Here is a 21,373-nt window from a genome sequence, read left to right on the forward strand (position 1 = left end):
TTTATTTTAGGAATGTCTACGGTTTAATGTTTATTTTAGTAATGAAGTCACAAACTACACTTTCTACTAAATAAAATTTAACATTCCTGACATTTCCTTTCCCTTTGTAGCTTTAAGGACACTTATTCAATGCCTATCCAAATTCATCTTCTGCTCCTCCACTTTCATCTACTTTAGGCTCTTAGTCATCGGTCTGGTCATTCAGATGTTTGGCCACACTGTGAATCATGCTTTGCTTGCTATATATCTCTTTGGGCACTTCTTGCAAGGGAACTCTTAGAGAGTTGTAATACAAGGAACCTCTTTTTAGCTTACCAAATATTCTTTCTATAACTATGTTTCCAGTACTGGGCAGACCACAAGATTCCGCAGTTACAGGGAAGATGCAGGACAGCCTGCTCTGGTACTGCAGACAAGGTGCCTTTGAGAGCTATTTGTTTTATGTACAATAGTTACATGGCTTGGCTGGCCCATGCCTCTCGTAAATTAATTAACAGGACCATACTTTACACCAATGTAAATTCACCACCTTGTGCTACTCCTCCTAATATCTAAAATAAAACATAAAATCAATTCTATAATATTAACTTTAATAACTTTCTTAAAAAAACATATTTGTAAAACAAACAACATCATACAAACATTCTCAGTTTTTAATTACATTTATTATCAATAGGTACTTATGTTTACTGATATTTTATTTTTTCTTATGTCATGTGCAAGGAACTTGGTGGGATGTCATAAATATTAAGCAACACTTCAATCACCAAAGATCAAGAAACAAAATAAAATAAAACTTTATTTAGCTTTAACATTCATGATCAAATCCCACTAAATATATTTGAGAAGCAAACTTTCAAAACCAAACATTTCCACCAAAATTATTTATACATTAATTCTATAAAAAATTAATCAGTTAAATCTGAATATAATATGTCTTCAGATTCATTAAAAAAAAATGTATACCTCCCACTGAAAATTCCACAAAGAGGAATGTATTCTAAACATCAATTAATGGACTTGATGAACTGAAAGACCTATATCAGAAATGTGCTAGCGACCAGAGCCGTTGAATGAAACCAAAGGCCCAGGGACAATAAATTTTAACGGTTCCCTTCCCTCATACTTAATGGACAACTCTTCAATTCCGTCACTATATAAAAAAATAAAATAAAGACTGCAAATCATTAGAGATTTTAATGTTGTATAAACAGGACAACACCAAGTGCTTTTAAATAGCATTTTAAGAAAAGTTTTTAAAAGGTTCTCGCATAAAACAAATAAAACATAACTTTCACCCCTTTACACCTTTTCAAAAAATGACAAAATTTTTCTTTTTAAAATTTAACAACTTATGTAAAACTGAACATAAAATATAACATAACAAAAAAAACTTAAAAATAAAAATCAATAATAATTATAATTAGTTTTTCATACTCATTGTTGACCCATTGCTGATTTATTCTACTAAGCAACTTAAAGATCTTTCTGCTTGAGCAACAGAAACAAAAACATAGAATATTCACAGTGTAACACATACATTCGGAAATAAATTAGCAATATTGAGTTCTGTTGATTTGTTGAGCTATTTTACAGGCTGCAGAGTAAATGTAGGAATGCTCGTTTTTTAAATCTTGCTAACAATGAAGAATTTTTAACAAATTATTTGCCTCCTCACTTTGTTTTTCACCTATGATAGATGACTCAAACCCAATATTAAATAAATTTGTCTAACCTTTATTAGCCCTTCTTTTCGATGCTTTTCTTTCTGCTTTTGAGCACCTGATTTATGTCGGTATTCCTTTAAGTATTCCATAATTTGCTGGAAAAATTTAGCAAATTGCATTTTACATGACTAGCATTTTGAAATAAACAGATAAAATATAAAAGTGGCACGTATCGATGAGCTTAACAAATCGCTTTTATATTTCAAACTAAAAAAAAAAAAATCAGCTCATGTATATTTAATGTCATGTAACAAATATTTTTTAAGCTAGGTTAGGACTGAGTAAACATTTCAATATTTTTTCTGAAGACAGAATTTTTGATTTATAAAATAATTTTTTTGAAGCTAAGTGGTCATCCGAAAACGATGCTGTGGGATTTATGTCAGGATTGTCTAATGTTCGGAATCAATTGAAACAAAAAACTGAAAAGCAGCTTTAGGTAATAAATATGTTTTATAAATTTGCAAAATAATTGATATCTTTGGCGACTGATTAACAATGAACGTAAGAATTTAGATGATTTAATGCAAAAACTATGTACATTAGAAAAAAAACTTGCTTGGGAATGCCTCTGAAGAGATTTTACATGTTAAAGGAGTAGTAACAGAAATTATAAAAAACTATTAGAGGTAAGCAGTATAAACTTATTTTAAATAAAATTCAAATCAATGTGCTTATTGATAAAAGAAGTCATCAAGGAAAAGTTAAGCATAGATGTGCCATTGAATGGTGGTGAACTTTGTGAAGGGCGCATCAACAGAAAGGCTCATGGATGTGTGGGCATCGAAAAAGAGCAGTGTGTATAGGACAGCTAATACATTTACATGTGTGTGGTCCTATGGTTCAGTCAAAAGGCGGATTCAAATATTTCTTAGTATTAAAGGATGACTGGCCCAGATTTAGGAGGGTTTATTTCCTTAGAAATAAAGATGAAGTTTTTAAAAAATCTGAAAGATTTTATATCTGAAACAAAGGTAACTGGTCATGTTATCAAATTTATGCTAAGAACATAATATTTTAAGGTCTCATGGTATTGAAATGAGATACACAATGCCACATACTCCACAACACAATGGTTGTGCAGAGAGGGAAGATAGAACACTTGATCTATTGTTATGCATTCTGGGAAGGAATCATTACCAAAATAATTATGGGCTGAAATGTTTAATACTGCAGCACACATTCGTAATAAAAACACACATCTCTTCTGTTCAAGGGAAATCTTCTCATGAATTATGGACTCAACAAAAAACATATATGAAGCATTTACGTATAATTGGATATGATGAAGTAATGGGTAGTCCAGTAGCCAGAGAGACTACTATTAGAACAGTGCTTAGTGTGGCTGCCAATGCATCTCTACCAATTTGATGTATCTACAGTACATGCATATGCATATCTACCAATTTGATGTATCTACAGCCTTCCTTAATGGTGAGTTAATAGAAGAAATTTACATTAGTCGCATTGAACGCTTAAAAAATAAGAGCAAAAATGTCTGCAAATTAAATAAGGGCCTATGTGGTCCAAAACAAGCTCCAGATGTTGGAATGAGAGAATTGAGAAGTCTCTAAAAGATGCGGGTTTAGAAGTTCTGCTGATCCATGCCTGTTTATAAATACAGCAAAACCCCTTATTTGCACTTTCCATGGGGACAAAGTAAAAAAAAATGTAAAAAGCGGGAAAGTGTAAATAATGGGAAAAGTAAGAAATACGTTAAAGTTAATTAAAATACAGTCGCATCCTGCAGCGTTCATAACAAATACGGGCTACATTACACATACATACGCATTGCACCACAGTAAAAAAATTAAAAAAAAAAAGGGGCCGCAAATTGGAAATTTACCGTCAATAGCGCGCCGTGCGCGGAGAAAGGTCATCCTACTCAATCAGCTGTTATGGCGCGGCGTAGCCGCCGGCTGGCTCTCTCTGTTGTCTGAGCTGCGCATGCGCATTATAACTCACTCAACACTCCGCCCAGACTCGTGAAGTTCCATCAACAGCCAGCCAATAGATGCGAGATTAGCGGAAAAAAATATAAGCTCCACCTCCCGTGTACCAGTTTTGTCCAGTTCTAATACCAGTTTATTGGTATATGCACCAGTTTTCTCGCTGCCGTGCCGTGTTCAAGTTTACGTTCATCTTGATGTCTTGATACAAATAATTAATTATTTACGATACCCAGATATAAATGGTTAGTTTAAAAAATATGTGTCAACTGTACAATACTTCCGAAATTATAAAATACGTTTAAAACAGTTACCAAGACTCCGCTCATTTTATCTAGTGAAGTTTATGTCTCGTACCAGTATTTCGGCTAAGTTGTGACATAAATATAGTAACAGAACGTTTATACATTCGTGAGTTTACGTTTTTCCCGAGTACATTTTAGATTGTCTCCTGCTATAATTACTCGGACTTTTAGACGCCTAGGCATAAATTATTATATGTTTAGAAATAAAAGCAACTTTTCATGTTATAAAATGTGTTTATTTTGCGATTTAAAATGTTCACTGCCGACTATAAAAGTTACGTTTTTCACAATGTTTTTAGGCCTACTATCGTTGTTACGTGACGTAAATAGCGGGATGGATTAGATTTTTGAGACGTAATTTGCGTGAAAGTATTGTATTGGATTAAATGGGAACCAAACGGGACCTGAAGAATATAGTGCAAATAACAGGAAAACGTAAATAACGGTAACGTAAATAAGGGGTTTCACTGTAATATTGGAAGTAAAATTTTATTAACCTAGTATGTTGATGACAGAATGGACAGATTGATCGCTGCATCAAGCAAAGATGACGCAATGGAAATTATTGAATAACTTAAAACTGAATTGAAAGGACTGCTAAACCTGGTGAATATTATGTCGGTCTTGAAATAAAAGCACAGAATGTATTAAAATTTTCCAAAATTCTTACATCAAAAGGATTTCTGAAAAATTTCTAATGAATAAGTGTAGACCCGTGAGCACTCCTATTTTAAAGGAAATCTCAGGAAGTAAGAATACCAACTTCCCCTATTGTGAGCCAATGGATTCCTTGATGTATCGAGTGACGGGAACAAAGCCTGATATTTCATGTACGGTGAGTGGTGTCTTGGACACTTGAGAGTCTTTCGGAGGGTGAGGTATGCAAGGTTAAAAGAATTTTCCGCAACCTGAACTTGGGATATTCTACAAGAGTAATCATCACAGCGGATTTCTTAGGGGTTACTCAGATGCAGATCTTGGAAGAGATGCACTGACAGGCAGATCAACTTCAAGAGCTGTATGCATTTATTCTGGAGGAGCTATTTCGTTATTCAGCAAGAATCAGGTCTCCGTTATAGCCACAACTGAGGCTGAGGTGGTAGCTGCGAGCGAAGGTGCTCGAGAGATGGTGTGGTTGAAAAGACTTTTGGCAGAGATATCTGAATTTGTAACAAGTACTTTATTTGTGGCTAACAATGCCGCAATAAGACTGGCAGAGAATCCGGTATGGCACAAACGTACGAAGCACATATTGAATCGTCATTTTTTGTAAGGAAAAAGGAACAAGATGGTGAGATTGTGCCAAGGAGAGTCAACACTAGGGATCAGTTGGTGAATGGCTTCATGAAGGCTCTACATAGTCCAACTATGAAGATTGTATCTAAGATTGGGACTCTCTTAGTTTTCAGTGTTAATCATAATTAAATAATGAATCAAAGTGTTTAAGTAGACATTATATTATTAACAAAATGAAATATTTCTCCTTATCTGTATGTAAACATACACTGTAAGATCTATGTTGTTATTCAGTCAACATGTCTGTATTATTTTTGCACATAGTTAATATTTTACAAAATTATTAAATGCTTCAGTGAGAATGGATTTTGGTTAAAAATTAACTTGAACAAAAACATCTCTGCTAAAAAAGAGCCTGTACAATTTTTCAAAGAGTGTTACTATTCTTCATGAAACTTGAGAAAAAGTATTTGTGTACTTTTTAATTCAAAATCTGATGAAGGTCATAAGAAAATAAAGTTAAACTTAAGAGATGGGTGAGTTTGCATTTTGGTTTGAATCATCAAGTCCAGACTTGATCATATTTGTTTGAGTCTATTAAATTTGAGTCAAACACAAGTAGTCGCAGAAAGAAGTTTTCTTTGTCTCTCTAAAATATCAAGAATTTCAAGGCCACAACTTGATAATTTTTAATGTTTATAATGCTTTCATTGTGTAATTTACATATATTGGAAATTTGTTTGATTATTCAAGGACATGTAAAAAAAAAAAAAAAACCAGTAAGATTACTGCAATGAAAAGTGTAAATCACCAGGAGAAAGGTAAAACACAGTAATTTTCCTTTTTGTTTGGCCTTTTTTAAATACCACATCACTATTTATTTCTTTTTATTAAAAATATATATATATACACACAAAATACACACTAGCATCTCTTATAAACTCAAAAGGCCATCCTGCATAATACCTAGATATTCAAAAGATAAAATGTTTTCGGATTCTGACAAAAGAGGGGCATTTCCTGGAATTCAATCTCTTTCACTGAAGAGGAAGGTCCATTGGACCTTACCATAATAAAAAACAAAATTGTTAAAAAAATGTTTTTGACCAAAATATTTTGAGGATTAGTTACAAATGTTCCAACCCCCACCCTTTCCCTCCCAGGATACAGTCTCGTTCCGTCAATTCTGATGAACTCAACTTTCAACAGCATCAAGCCTTAACTACAGCAGAAGTAAACACAAACAAATAGCAATGTTTCTAAGCTGGCATAGGGGCACCTGTAAAAACTTTTGTTAACTGCAGTCTTTCATAAGTCTGTGCATACCTGAATGTTCATTAAATCAGTATTAAAAATAAACATTTCAGTCTTAGCAAATCAGACAATTGACGACAACTCCTTGCTTTGGAGAATGTTGCACCCCTAAGCTCTGTTCTCTGCAAACAAATGTCGCAGAGCAAGCTTGGCAGCAGCTCGTTTCCCTTCGATCTTGTTCTCCCCGAAGCCAAAGAATATCTCCTTCTTGTTGTTGATAAACAACTCCATTGGAACGCACACCGCACGCTGGTTCTCCATGATCCGTGGCTTTCTATCACACAACAACAACAAAAACATTTGAATCTGACATATTTTAGTACCGAGTCTGCAAACTCATTCACAAATTTTATACAAGTGAACTTTTCATTTTGCCTACTAAAATATGGTCCGATTTAAAAACTTTCAAAATCATCCTATAATACTATTCTAATTATGAAATTGCAGATCTCGTAACATGCAAAAATCAATGAAAACATTTGAGGAAACATTACATATTCTAATGTGCTACATCTTAGCTCTTGGGTTACGGCATTTGGTGGGAGAAATTTCATGAACGCGACAAACGTCAAGAAACGAAAATGTGTAACAACCACAGTGCTGCCATCTGTGGCAAATGGTGTGAACCAAAGTTCACAAAGACAAATGGAAATGTTATAGTATTAACTGTTTAATGAATTTTAACCATACTGGCAGTATTTTAATAAAATTAATTGTCGAAAATCAAGGCCAAAGCTAAGGTTAGGTACTTTTTAAAGTCTTTTTCACTTTTATTGGGTCAGTTTCATTATATAGGTTAATATTTTGGTTTGCAAATCAAATGATTCAATAGTCGACGTAGCTACTCCAGCAGCGAATTCAAGCGGCGGGTGCGGAAACGTGTAATTCACATCCAGAAATGTAGTTGAGAACACAATTTGCGTACATTTATCATATTCAGCATTACTTGTAAGTATTTTTAAAAAATTCTTTCACTGTCTAGGTGATGCCAAACTGGAGCATGAAATTCTCCCCCTCAAACTAGGTACTACCACTGGAGAATTTCCATGGCTTTTCCAGGTTTGCAAATAAATTTCCTGACATGTCCTGACCAATTACAACTTCTTTAACTTTCCAGAATGCGGACACCATGATTATCTAACATACATGAAGTGCATCTGTGATGATTAGTGATGTGTCATTCGTGAACAATTTGTTCAAAATTAACAAATCTTTAGAACATGATTCGTTCGCTACATAAAGAATCTGCTCTTTGAGAGTTAATTACTCAAAAACTAAAATCAATTCGGGAGAATATAAAATGCAGAGAATGAAAGAAATGATTTATTTGTAAAATGACTCATGAAGTTGGGAGTCACAGTAATCAGTTCTCTCAGTGTGCGAGTGTTCCCAAGAGCAAATGATAATTATTAAAAAAAAAAATGGTAACATGAAATGGAATGGGTGTGGGCGTAAGCGAATGAATACATATAGCATTACAATTATTATTCATGTATTGTCTAGGTTTTTTGTTTACTAAATTTATCTGAGAGATTTTTAAAAAGTGTTCATGCACATTTTTTGTAATGGTCGGATGTCTGGAATTTCAGCTATCCCAGCCAACCAGATTACAGTAACCAGCCAGACACAAGACCGGACACCTAGACGTATCAAATATTTGAATGAGTGAACGAGTTATGATTATTGAGATGTGCAGGGTATCATTTTCAGTGGTCAGAACTAAAGAACAAAATGAACAAATCCTTTAAATGAATTACTAAACAGAACTGATTAAAATGAATTGATTCGGTCAATTGAATCGTTCTGCCCATCACTAGTGGTGATGTGCCCAGGGTGAGAAGGAGGAGGGGAGGAGAGGAAAGCCAACGGTGTACATATTGTTTTTAGTTTGTGTCTGAGAGACTTTATCAAACATCAACAGTGACATGCTATTTTTCAGCATCCAACGAATTTCTTCAAGTGTTCATGTATGTACACTCCACACCAGTTTTGAGCTAGCCAGAGGTCTGAAGTGTAACAAAGTTTGACACAACTACGGCAATGAGAGATATTGACCGTGTCCTCCTAAAGAAGAATTGTTTTCAAATAAATTTATGTTTCACTAACAAATCATCCAATCATAAAAAAAAGTGAGTTTAGAATGCTATGTGGATTATCTATTAATTTTACTTCGGTATTCCTGTTAAAAATCGCTCACGGCCGTAGTCTCGAAGGTGCCGGATTGACGACCTTCTACTGTAAATGCACAGCTCATATTAAAAGTACTAATCGTCGCACCTTTTATACCAAAATCAAGTTTAAAAATAGGGGTGCGATGATTATGCGGAAAAATATTTTGACGTGACGTCTAATAAATCGATGAACGCTGGCTGCACGCACGAAAAAGTGTCCCACTACGGATGTCCCACTACGGATGTGTCCTGTTTGTTCATTGTACGCATGCATGGCCTCTCTCTTCATGCTCATTGTATGCATGCGTGGCATCTTTCTTCCACTCGATTGGAACAACCATTGATTTTACTTTTCAATCATATTTTCGTCGTTTAAATTATTATTATTATGTAATTTAACGATCGTCCACCGATTTTCAGCACAATCGGTACGGATATTTAAAAGTAATGTTGAATATTCAAATACGTTTTGAACCAACAATGGTGTTTTACAGTTACACATAATAATTCAAATTACACCCGGGATCTTTTGCACAATGTTTTAAAAAATATTGTAACACATAATATATAAGTTTGGTGTATTTGGGATGCGTATTTGTTATCAAATCGTGTTATAAAAATGAAATAATATTATTCCCCTACCCTGAAAACATGTTTAGATATCATTTAAAACTACTATTTTTCATGTATGGCCTCGTGGTCGAATGGTCAGCGTCGCAAACTTCCAATCAAAAGGATGTCGGTTTGAATCCTGGAAGATGCAAAAAATTTTTTGTGCTTGTAAAAATAAATACGGCGCACGCAACATTTCAATAGTAATAAATATATTTTAACTAATTAATGCAAATAAAAGTAAATTTATTAATTAAATTGTACATTTCATTTCACTCCTTTGTATCCCTACAAAATAGTGATAATTCAATAAAAATGGTTCAAATTAAAAAAAAATTTTCTTCCTCAAAGAATATAATATTTTAAATGCCTAAATGGTTTGGTTGCAAAAGCCTATTACGGCTCAGTCTCAGGCCGAATATGATATTTCCTTTTCTTCTGAATCAATCATTTCATCAATGTTTTGTTATGACGTCACGTTAAACTATCGTCCGTAAACCGACATTACAGACAACCAATATTTTTTTGTTTGGTAAAGTTATTCATAAAAACAAAACCTGTTCATGGAAAGTACTTTTATTTAAAAAAGGATAGAGTATACAATAGCATGCCAAACAATTTATATCAATAATTCATACAACAAAAACCTTTCTTCAACTTTAAATAGAAAAACAAAATCTGTGACCCGAACGCAAGCCACTTGAATATGTGACGTGAACTAACGCATAACTGTCGTCATAGTACACATTTACCACGAAAGAGTGCGGGCTATCAAAGGTAGTTAACTTGGCAGAGAGCGTGCGTTGCATCCAATCGGTGAGACATCGATATTCGACTACGTGTGCGCGCTCTATACGGGAAGCAACATAACCAAACATGAATGATGCCAACTAGCGTTGGCTACATTTTTATAAGCGTTACATCGCGGCGATGCAGACGAACAGATAAAGGTTATAACGTTTAAAAACGTCTTTAAAAGAAAATTTACACTTCAGATAGCTTCGTATTTCTGTTATAAGTAAAATAGTTAATTTCCAAATATATATTAGATTTCTACTTTAAAATACACCGTTTTATACAGAAAAGATACTTACACAAAGTGCTTGGAATCGAATAGCGGGACCAAAAACATCATGCGACGTTTACGCGAGAAGTATTTTATCCAAATTTTGACGCCCTAAAATATGGGTGCGACGATTATGTGATAAAAAAAGGTTAACAACGAACCGTTTTATTTTTTCAAAAATATTAAGTACCAACAATTATAAAAAAATGTATATAATTTTTAATTAATATAAACCATAAAGCCTTTATGTATTAATTACTTGGAATAGCACACAAATTTATACTTACCACATAAACTAGTAATCCACATAAAAATTATTACTACAAATAATACTTACAAGTAAACTGGAGGATTGGGCACAGACTCGTAAAGCATTCTTGTTGGCTGCTTTGGAATTTTCTTGGAGAACATTTCTGAGAACAAAAAAGTGTTGCATGTTGCAATTAAAATCATTTCATTTTCTGTCATTGCAAAAATATGTTTATTTTTTTTTGTAAAATGTTTATCAACAGTTATACAGTTATAGATTGAAACAACACATATAGTCATACAACAAACACCCCACTAATTCACTGAACTACATATGAACATAAAGTATATAATACTAAACTAATAAAAAAAATATACAAATACGGAAGACAATGCAAAAATAAAAAAGTAACAATTTATAATAATATCATAAATTAAGTAGATTTATGAGTTTACTAGAGTTTTAAATGTATGAGTTTACTTGAGTTTTTTTTTGCTTTTGACATTAGTGTTTTTTTCTTTACTAAGCAAACACCCAGATTTTACGTATTCTCAGGGTCATTCCATGTCAAATCACCCAATTTTTTTTTTGAAATGTCACCCACCAACACGGATTTCCACAAAATTTTGTGTACTTGTTGCCTCGATGAAGTTATTAAGCCATATGAATTTTTTCTTTATTGGTCCTTATAGTTTTTTTTAACAGAAGGTCAAAGTTATATGCATTTGCTTGAATGTGTCACTCTTTATACTCCTTTTCAGCAGTGCAGCACATTGCTAAAAAATAATATTTCAGCATGTATACTTGTTTAATGTATGAAATTATTTGTGTAAGTGAAACAAGGTTTACAGATTCCAAGAAAAATTGCCTGAAAGCATTTTTATGTTTTCTTATTGCTTAAAAAAATTATTTAAAATGAAAAGAGCATGTTTTTACAGCATAACACATGAAATTGCAGATGAGAAAATCTAGCAAGAGGCAATAAAGAAAACTCATCTGTATTGATTTTACATTAATCCTGTAACTACATTTTATGATATAACGAAAGAAAAACAGTGGGGTTTTGAAGGTTTATGTATGTAAGTGCATGTATAATAACCCCATCTTTTGTTTTCACTTTGGTAACCACATGGCTACCTATATCATCTTCTTGCACTGAAGGTCCAGTCATGTCAGCATTACACAAGTGTGTAGTCATCACTGGGCTTATCTGCAGAGGCAGCTGCAGTAACCTCCGCTGATGTAGCAGGATAGCCAGTCGGTGAAGCAGAGTTGGAAGGTTCTTCAGTGCTTTCTGGTATAAGGTTAATAAACAAGCATGTGGAACGAACTACAAACTTTTGTTTAGTTATTCTTTTAATTTTTTCATTGTGTTGTTATTGGGATCGCACAACAACTTTATGATTTGGCTTTTGAACCAGTGAAATTATGTGAAAGTGTTGTGAAGTTGATGAAGCAGTAATGGAACTTCAGCAGTCAGGAATTAGTGAACCATGTAGTGTTGGTAAGGAGACTGGAACAGAGTGTCATAAAACAAGTTATACCCATTTGAAGAGGTTGAACAACATTGAAACACTAAGTGATACTGACAAAGAACTTTTATCCTGTAGGAGTGGCATAAAAAGTGATAGGTTAGCGAATGTCTGTGAGCACCATAGGATTTTTTATACAAAAAAATATGAACTGTATCAAACTACATGTTGTGATCCACTTAAAAAACATAAGAAAACCATTTACAAATCACTACGATGTGTAAATAAAGACATTTCAAGGGAAATATATGACAAATTAAATTTGAAAATACCACAAGGGCAGAAGATTTGTTCATCTTGCAGAAAATGCATACAAGCACTTCCTATTAATACAACAGACCAGGAATCATCAGAAATATCTGATACAGCCAGTGTATGCAGTATAGCAGTATAGGTGATCTTGATGCATCATTAAGCAAGGAAGCTGCTTCGAAGACCATCAGTACTACATTTGATGAACTAGGAATATCCCCTTTAAAGTTACATGCTGTACCAGCACACAGCAAGCTAGTTTATGGGAAAAGGAAATTGAAATCGGCATGTGACAGCTTAAGAAGTAAAGTGTGCAAAGTACTTGGCCAGGGCTTTCCCACTGAGAAAAATGACAATGAACAGATTTCAAAGGACATCAAACAGAAAGCAGAAGATCTAGATACACTCTTATCTTTAATTAAGGAAAAAGTAAGAATGACACAGAATACACCAGAAAAGATTAGACTTTTAACTTTAGTTCCAATTTCTTGGAGCAGACAAAGGATCATGGAAGCATTTGAAGTCAGTGAGTATGCTGTTAGGCAGTCAAGACATCTTCTTATGGAAAAAGGAATTTTATCTACTCCACAATCTAAGAGAGGGAAATCCTTAAACTTAGAAACTGTTGAACGGGTGCACAATTTTTATGAAAATGAGGACTGTTCTAGAATAATGCCTGGAAAGAAGGATGTAGTTAGTGTTGCTATGAATGCCCACAAGCAAAAACGTCTTATTCTTTCTAATTTACGAGAATTGCATGCTGCTTTCATATTCCAATTTCCAGAATCTGCTGTTCAGTTCTCTAAGTTCTGTATGCTAAGACCTAAGTGGTGTGTTTTGCCAGGATCATCAGGAACCCATTCTGTATGTGTATGTAGCATACACCAGAATGTGAAACTTCTCCTTCATGCAGTTGGTGAAATCAATGAATCCTATCATGACCTTATAACTTACCTAGTTTGTTCCAAGGAAAACAGAGATTGGACCTTATAACTTACCTAGTTTGTTCCAAGGAAAACAGAGATTGCATGGTGCGTCACTGCTCTCATTGCCCACCAAGTGAGAATTTAAGGAGAATTCTTCAAGAAAAACTGAATTACGATCCTTCAGATGAGATAGAATATAGTCAGTGGGTAAGTACTGATCGAACAGAACTCATACGGTGTACTGCAAGTTTTGAAGACTATTTTAACAAATTGATTGAAAAGCTAGAAAAACTTATTCCACACTCATATATTGCACAAGCCCAATCCAACTAGTACTTGAAAGAAACTAAAGTTAATTTTAAGTCAGACACAGCAGTTGTTCTTCTAGATTTCAGTGAGAATTTCTCATATGTTATCCAAGATGAAGCACAAGGTTATCACTGGACAAGTGGTGCTTGTACTCTACATACTGTAGTCATTCATGTCCGCTTGCCTGGCTCAGTGGATTTGTCTGTTTGTAATCTTTGTGTGTTGTCAGATGATCTGGATCACGATGTGGCCTTCGTACATGCAACACAAAAAGAAATTGCCAAGCTAATTTGTGAAAAATTTTCCTTTGTGCGAAAGGTGTGTTACTTCAGTGACGGCTGTGCTGGCCAATATAAAAACTGCAAAAACTTTAAAAATTTGTGCTATTATGCTAAAGATTTTTCCCTCGAAGCATCTTGGTCATTTTTTGCTACCAGCTATGGGAAGTCCCCATGTGATGGCATTGGTGGCACAGTGAAACACTTAGTTACTAAAGAGAGCCTTGGAAGATGTCTTGATAACCAGATAACAACAGTAGATGAAGTATTCAAATTCTGTACATCGCGCATTGAACATATTCATTTCAGACTTGTCAAAAAGGAGCTGATTCAACAGGAGCGACATGAGTTGTCAGGACGATTTACGAAAGAAAAGACAATCCCTGGAACACGCGGATTTCATCAGTTTATACTAGGGATGGGATTTTCGAATCTTGGATTCGTCGAATATACCGAATCCTATGGATTCGAGGATTCGTAGGATCCGAGGTGGGATTCGAGGTGGGTTTTTAAGAGTTTTAGGTAGTAATTGATGATTGTAGTGCTGGGCGAAGTTTGAAAACCCTTACGTTCGGTTCGGTTCGAAACCTCTTAAAATATATTCGAAAAACCGAACGATCGTTTAAAAAAAAAAAATACGTTTTTCTAATTTTCTAACCCCCATTTGAGACCATTCTCAAAACAGCTCAACAAAATTCTATTACTTGTAATATTCCGACTTTTATCGCATAATCGTCGCCTCAACAGTTTCAAGCGCAGACAAAATAAAAATAAAATTATTAATCGTCGCATAACTCGCATAGCATTTTTTCATATGGGCGCGCTTTGTTTTTTGATTACTTTAGAGAATTTTGTATGCATTTGTCGTACTACGTAATATAAACTATCGTACAAATGCCAAAGGTATTGTATATTATACCTTTAACTATAGTGCGTATACGAGAAGTGTTGTAAAATCACCAAACATTGCGTACCCCATACGTTAAACTAAAGCGCATGTACGAGAACTCTCGTATTTCTGCAAAACTAACGTGATCAAGTTAACACAAGACAAATGCGGTAGGAAATGATTACGTAAATTACGTATTTTAAATTACTGGGATGTATTTATTTTCTTTGGCCTTTTTGGTTATAACAGTCAGGTAATGAAAATATTAATTTAATCTTGTGTATTAAAAGTACTGGTCCAGTAAATGTTACAGTACGGTACTAAGTTGACTAGCGTAGTCGCGGCAGCCATCATTATTTCTCGTGTTTTCTTTTTTCCGACGCAAATTTCTATAACCACACTTTTTACGTTACGTTTACAATATTATTGTTCTTGAGGTGATTTGCGATGAGCAGGCTAACGTCGTTTAAGTTTTCCAAATGGAGAAAAGATAATGACGACCCGGATGACCCAGAACCACCCCAAAAAAACCGTCTAAAGTTTCTTCTAACGAGCAGCATTCTTCCAAGAAAACAGCAACTGCAGACAGCGGGTTTTGTAATGTAGATAGGTAACTTAATTCACATTCGCCTTTTTTTGATGTCCTATTAAAAAGTTTTACTTATTAAAAATGTTAGGTTATGTCTACCACAAAAATATGTAGATAGGTAACTTAATTCACATTCGTCTTTTTTTTATGTCCTATTAAAAAGTTTTACTTATTAAAAATGTTAGGTTATGTCTACCACAAAAATATGTTATGTGGCCTTATGCTGAATGTTCGTCATCTTTTTAATATTTTTTTTAAATGAAGGTTAGTGTACACTTAAAAAGGAATATAGTCTTTTTGAAATTTAGATGTAACTTCTTCACGAATTAAAAGTTGGTATATATATATAAGCTAAGCTATATAATGTTTTAATTTTACATATGGCTGGAGAATCTTTCTTTCTCACCACTCAGTTAAAGACCAAAATGCTGGTCATCTGTTCATTTTAATTGAAAACAATTATTTCTGTATGAGGTTCAGTTCGGCTCGGTTCGAAACCAGAGAACTGAGGTTCGTCCAGCTCTAGAAAATTGTAGGTATACCTAAACTATATTATAAAGGTAACAGAAATGGCACAAACATAAGATAAACTACGCTGCATTTTGTCAATTAGCATAACTACTCTATCATTTCCAACTTTCAATAATATAACATTGCAGAAAAAAACGTAACTTTTTTTAAATGGAGTCTGTTATACAAACGTATTTTATTGAAAACATAGGAAGGATTAATTTAACAGAGAATTAGACATGCAAACTTACGTGTGTGATTTTTGAGGTTATTTCTCTCTATTTTATATCAGGTGTATGCACTTATTTTATAATTTTATAAATACACATGTAATTTTTTAAAATAAATGTTTGATTTTTTTTAATAACATGTGGTGAAGTTTAGTGTGGGACTGGGATTCGAGATTCGATGACAAACACTGAGGATTCGAACAAGGATTCGGATTCGACCAAAATGTGGATTCGTCCCATCCCTAGTTTATACCACTGTCGCAAGATGTTGTAGCAACGAAACGCATAAGTTTTGACGAAAACTACACCTCTGTGTTCCATTTCAGAGAAAGCAACCTTACGCTTGTCACCATGTCACAGCTTTCTGTAAACTCATTTATTTCATGTGTATATGACTCTCACTAGTTCTTTGGAACAATTGAAAAGCTAAATCATGAAGAAGAAGAAGAAGATGTGGTAGTTAAATTCTTACATCCGCATGGACCAGCCAGGTCATTCCACTGGCCTTCCGTTGACAGAGAAGACAGGTGTGATGTTCCACTGTATAATATCCTAAGTGTTGTTAGCGTACCAGTCACAAAAGGAAGTGGTAGGATGTGGTACTTCCCAGAAAAAGAGGTAGAGTTTGCTGATATTCTGTTCAACAAACATTTTGGCTCATAACACTAACTGTATACAGTATATTGGTAGTTTTGGACTAATATTCATTTATTATGAATTGATATGGAAGGGGAAAATATTTGTATTTATATACCTGCAACAAGGGAAATTAGTTAATGTGAGATAGAAGTTTTCATCCTGCATCCTGACTTTAGGAACATCAACCACCAGAAATACTGCACAAGGTAATTATGCTCCATCACTTACTTGAAGGATAAGGCCGTTGGTTTAAAGCATAACCAGGTTTCAGATTATGTATGTGTGTGGGTACACATACATGCGTAGCAAATGGAAAATCAACCCAAATACTGCAAAATTATTAATAGCAACTTGCAATGAATTGTGATAGTACATATGTTTGAGTTAAAATATCTTAAAAAGGTATGAATACACTGATAATTAATAATAATCACTGACACTATCACCAGTTCATAAATATATGCAGTGTTATTCTTTAGTAGCAGCTACAACAAATTAAGAAAATATTTGTAATGAGTGTTGTGGTCGGTTTCCAATTAATGTCTTATATAAATCTGTATAAATTTTATATCAAAGCCTTCAAAACACCAGTGTTTTACTTTCGTTATATCATAAAATGTAGTAACAGGATTAATGTAAAACCAATACAAATGAGTTTTCTTTATTGCCTCTTGCTAAATTTTCTCATCTGCAATTTCATGTGTTATGCTGTAAAAACATGCTCTTTTCATTTTAAATAATTTTTTTAAACAATAAGAAAACATAAAAATGCTTTCAGGCAATTTTTCTTGGAATCTGTAAACCTTGTTTCACTTACACAAATAATTTCATACATTAAACAAGTATACATGCTGAAATATTATTTTTTAGCAATGTGCTGCACTGCTGAAAAGGAGTATAAAGAGTGACACATTCAAGCAAATGCATATAACTTTGACCTTCTGTTAAAAAAAAAACTATAAGGACCAATAAAGAAAAAATTCATATGGCTTAATAACTTCATCGAGGCAACAAGAAAACAAAATTTTGTGGAAATCCGTGTTGGTGGGTGACATGGTCTGGGTGATTTGACATGGAATGACCCCTCATTATTCCACGGATTGCATTCTTATAATTGCTAAGTGTCTGCGAATATTCGAAATCGAAAAAATATTCGCGAAAAATTTATTATTCAATTAGAGATCTCGAATCGAACAGTTTCTGAAAAAAATCGAAATACTTGTTACTTTTTATCTTGCACATGTTTGATTGGACGATATTCGTAGGACGTAAATATTAAAATCCCGTTAATCTAACAATAAGAATTTGGTTACATCTATTATGAGCAGCGTTTTTAACTTTCGACACATGCAGCCAAAACGAAAATAAGTAGAAAATTACGTATTGTTTGTTTACTTCATTCATAAGTCGATTCTGCCAATGGTCGAAAATGATTATCGAACGCGCGATTGTCACACACGAATCGACTTAGTATGACGTCACGCATGCTTCACAAAATCTTTAAAAACAGTGTGTAAATATTGTTTTTTCTTTGGGAATCCTCCAAATTTGGCATATTTTTAGTGAACTAAAATGGCAGACAAAGCAAAACGTAAAATAAGTGGTTTGTGGTTATATTTTGAGCAAGGTGACGGCGAAGCAATATGCTCGAACTGCAACAAACTGTTAAAGATGCTGACAGGTTCGTTAGGCCAGCGTACATTGGTGTTTAATAATGCGTCAATGTACTCAGGTCGTGTCCTAAGTATGTGACGCAATATTGTGTACAGATTTATGTCGTGCTGTGCTGCTGTATTTATCAATTCGTACGTCCAGTTTTGTATGTAGTGGATTTTTTTTTTATAAACCACGCCATGTGGTTAACCTTCAAAACACATGTACGGCGGTAAAATAAACGTGTTCAGGAGTAAACCGTTGTTTGTCTTCTTCTTAAGACTTAATAATAACTAAGTGTTGTAGTAACTTGTATACCATGTTGTTATTTTCTTAAAAACTGTCAAAATACATCCACATTAAAAAAAAAACATTAATACAGTGTTTTACGCATAATTGTTGCACATTTTATACTAAAATCAAGTTTAAAAAGTAGAGGTGTGACTTTTTTGTGAAAAAAAAAAAAAAAAAATAAAAATTGTTGGGTAAAGTTATTCATAAAACTTATTCACGTAAATTACGTTAATTTAAAAATGAGAGTATACAAACTCATGCTAAACAATTTAAATTAATAAGTTGTGCAACAAAAACATTTTGTTTAACTTTAAATAGAAAAACGAAAACCATGAGCAGCAACAAATGCTAAACTTTTGTCGTAGTACGCATAGACCAAGAGTGTAGAATGTAGTTAACTCGGCACTCAACAGAGCACGCGCGTTGCATGCATTCGGTGAGCTATCGATATTGATCTTCGACTACGCGCGCGCGCTCTATACGGGAATCAACATAACTAAACATGAATGATGCCAACTAGCACTGACTGCATTATAAGCATGGGAGAGAAACTCTAATTACAGAGACTGAGACCTAGTTTTTTGAAGTAGTTAGGGGCCCGTCTGCTAGACAGTAGTTTTCATAATAGTATATTACTGACATAACTACATTAATTTATTAGGAGAAGTAATGGATAAGCTATTATCAGGCAAACAAACCAGTGAAAATTCACTCTATGTATTTAGGTAGCCACTAATTTTGTGGTGTGTAATACAATGAGTTTTTGCACCTCCTACTCCTTTATTTATTACATGACGGTTTATTACAAAACAGCATTAAGTATTTTCGCATCGATTAACCCTTTAGCCCCTGTTGACTTCTGTAGAAGTCGGCCAAAGTCGGGCCATACAGACGGTGGACTGCTGCAGAAGTCAACTGGATGCAGTGCCTTCCCGCCGGTGGACTGCTCTAGAAGTCCTGATGACTCTACCTCTTTCCCGTTTCGCTACGGTGAACTGCCGCGGAAGTCCGACCTTGGCGATAACTAGCGGGCTGTCGGGAGACTAGTAGTACATTTTTCTGCCGCTAGATGTCATCACCATTCACTCGGCGACCTGCGGCACTGCTGAATCTTTTTCGCGCCTAATTCACGTGTCTGGCTTCCTTCTGTTGTGGTTTTAGACGTATAAACACGGGAATAAGGTGCTAAATTAATTGTTTTACATTAATTTATAATGAAAATTTATTTTGTGTTATCACTGTGTTGAAACGTGATGTTGAGTACGTTGTGAGCTGTCAATTATTATTTGTAAAGGAAATTTATTCGTTGTTTTTACGAATTTTCCCTGACTGTTTTATTGCATTACTTTTGTGGGTTAGACTTTAAAATGAGCCAACGTTTTTACACAACCAAAGAAGCCTTGCAGCTTCTGTTAGACAGTGACTTTGAGGTCAGTAGTGATGAATCGGAAAATGAATCATTACCACGAAAAAATTCTACTCAACAATCGTGGTCAGGTCCATCGACATCTTCAGGCCCATTGGCATCTTCCCGCCCCTCAACCTCAACACCACCTGACCCTGAATTGTCTGATGATTCTTCAGAGGGGGAGGAAGGGGATGAAGAAACAATTACATCTCCAGAAGCAAAACGGAAACTTGTGTGGTCTTGTAGAAATCTCACCCCACAAAAACATGTTTTCCTCCGCAGACTCTGGACTAAAAAGCGATGTTCATACAAACAGTTTTTTCAGTTTGTTTTCCTTGTTTATAACTGAACAAATTGTGGCTCATATTTGCCAGGAAACAAACAAATATTTCACACAAAGGGCTGACGATATGACGGACAGTAAAAAGAAAGAGTGGACAGAACCTACCCCAAATTAATTTTTTATTTTTGTTGCTATGTCTCTCATTATGACCAGGGTAAAAAAGTTGGCCTTATCGGAGTAATGGTCAAAAAATCCGGTTCAGGAAACTCTGATTTTTTCTCAACTTCTTTCACAGGGCAGATACTTGTAAATCCTTAGGTTCCTACACTTCAATGACAATACTGTGGAAAACACGGATTATTTATTCAAACTTCGTCTCATTTTGGAGCATTTTCGCAGGGTTTTCAGAGCACATTTGTACCCATTTGAAAATCTTTGTGTTGATGAATCACTCCTTCTGTTTAAAGGAAGTCTAAAAATAAAACAGTATATCCCAGCAAAGCCAAGTCGTTTCGGAATTAAATTTTTTGTGATTTTTGATGTTAAAACAAATTATATTTTGGACTTTATCATTTATTGTGGAACTGACACTGATCTTACAAAACACAATCTTGGTGTCTCTGGAGATGTTATTGCAACACTGGTAGAGCCCTACTTACAGAATGGGCACACATTATTTTGCGATAATTGGTATACAAGTCCTACTCTTTTCTGCTGGCTGTACAATCGCGCAACTAATGCTTGCGTTTGGGTCACAGATTTTTTGTTTTTATATTTAAAGTTGAAGAAAGGTTATTAATTTAAATTGTTTGGCATGCTCTTTTATACTTCACTTTTTAAATAAACGTAAGTTCCATGAATGGAATTGGTTTTTGTGAATAACTTTACCTAACAAAATTTTTTTTCCTCCCATAAACGTCACACCCCTACTTTTCAAACTTGATTGTAGTA

The 21,373-nt window shown here is 34.3% G+C and overlaps 1 protein-coding gene across 5 annotated transcripts in view; it reads right to left on the reverse strand.

The window, feature by feature from the left end:
* Positions 1–573: 573 nt before the first annotated feature.
* The window catches only part of LOC134541907 (endoribonuclease Dicer-like), a 224,263-nt gene continuing 203,463 nt past the window's right edge, over positions 574–21,373 (reverse strand). For all 5 annotated transcript variants that reach the window (XM_063385650.1, XM_063385649.1, XM_063385646.1 and 2 more), the window contains exons 25-26: positions 10,718–10,793; positions 574–6,805 (exon numbers count right to left, since the gene is read on the reverse strand). In XM_063385650.1, coding sequence (XP_063241720.1) covers positions 6,640–6,805; positions 10,718–10,793 — 242 coding nt within the window. In that variant the 3' untranslated portion in view covers positions 574–6,639. The remainder of the gene's footprint in view (positions 6,806–10,717; positions 10,794–21,373) is intronic.

This window comes from Bacillus rossius (genome assembly GCF_032445375.1).
Source record: "Bacillus rossius redtenbacheri isolate Brsri chromosome 4 unlocalized genomic scaffold, Brsri_v3 Brsri_v3_scf4_2, whole genome shotgun sequence".
NCBI lineage: Eukaryota > Metazoa > Arthropoda > Insecta > Phasmatodea > Bacillidae > Bacillus > Bacillus rossius.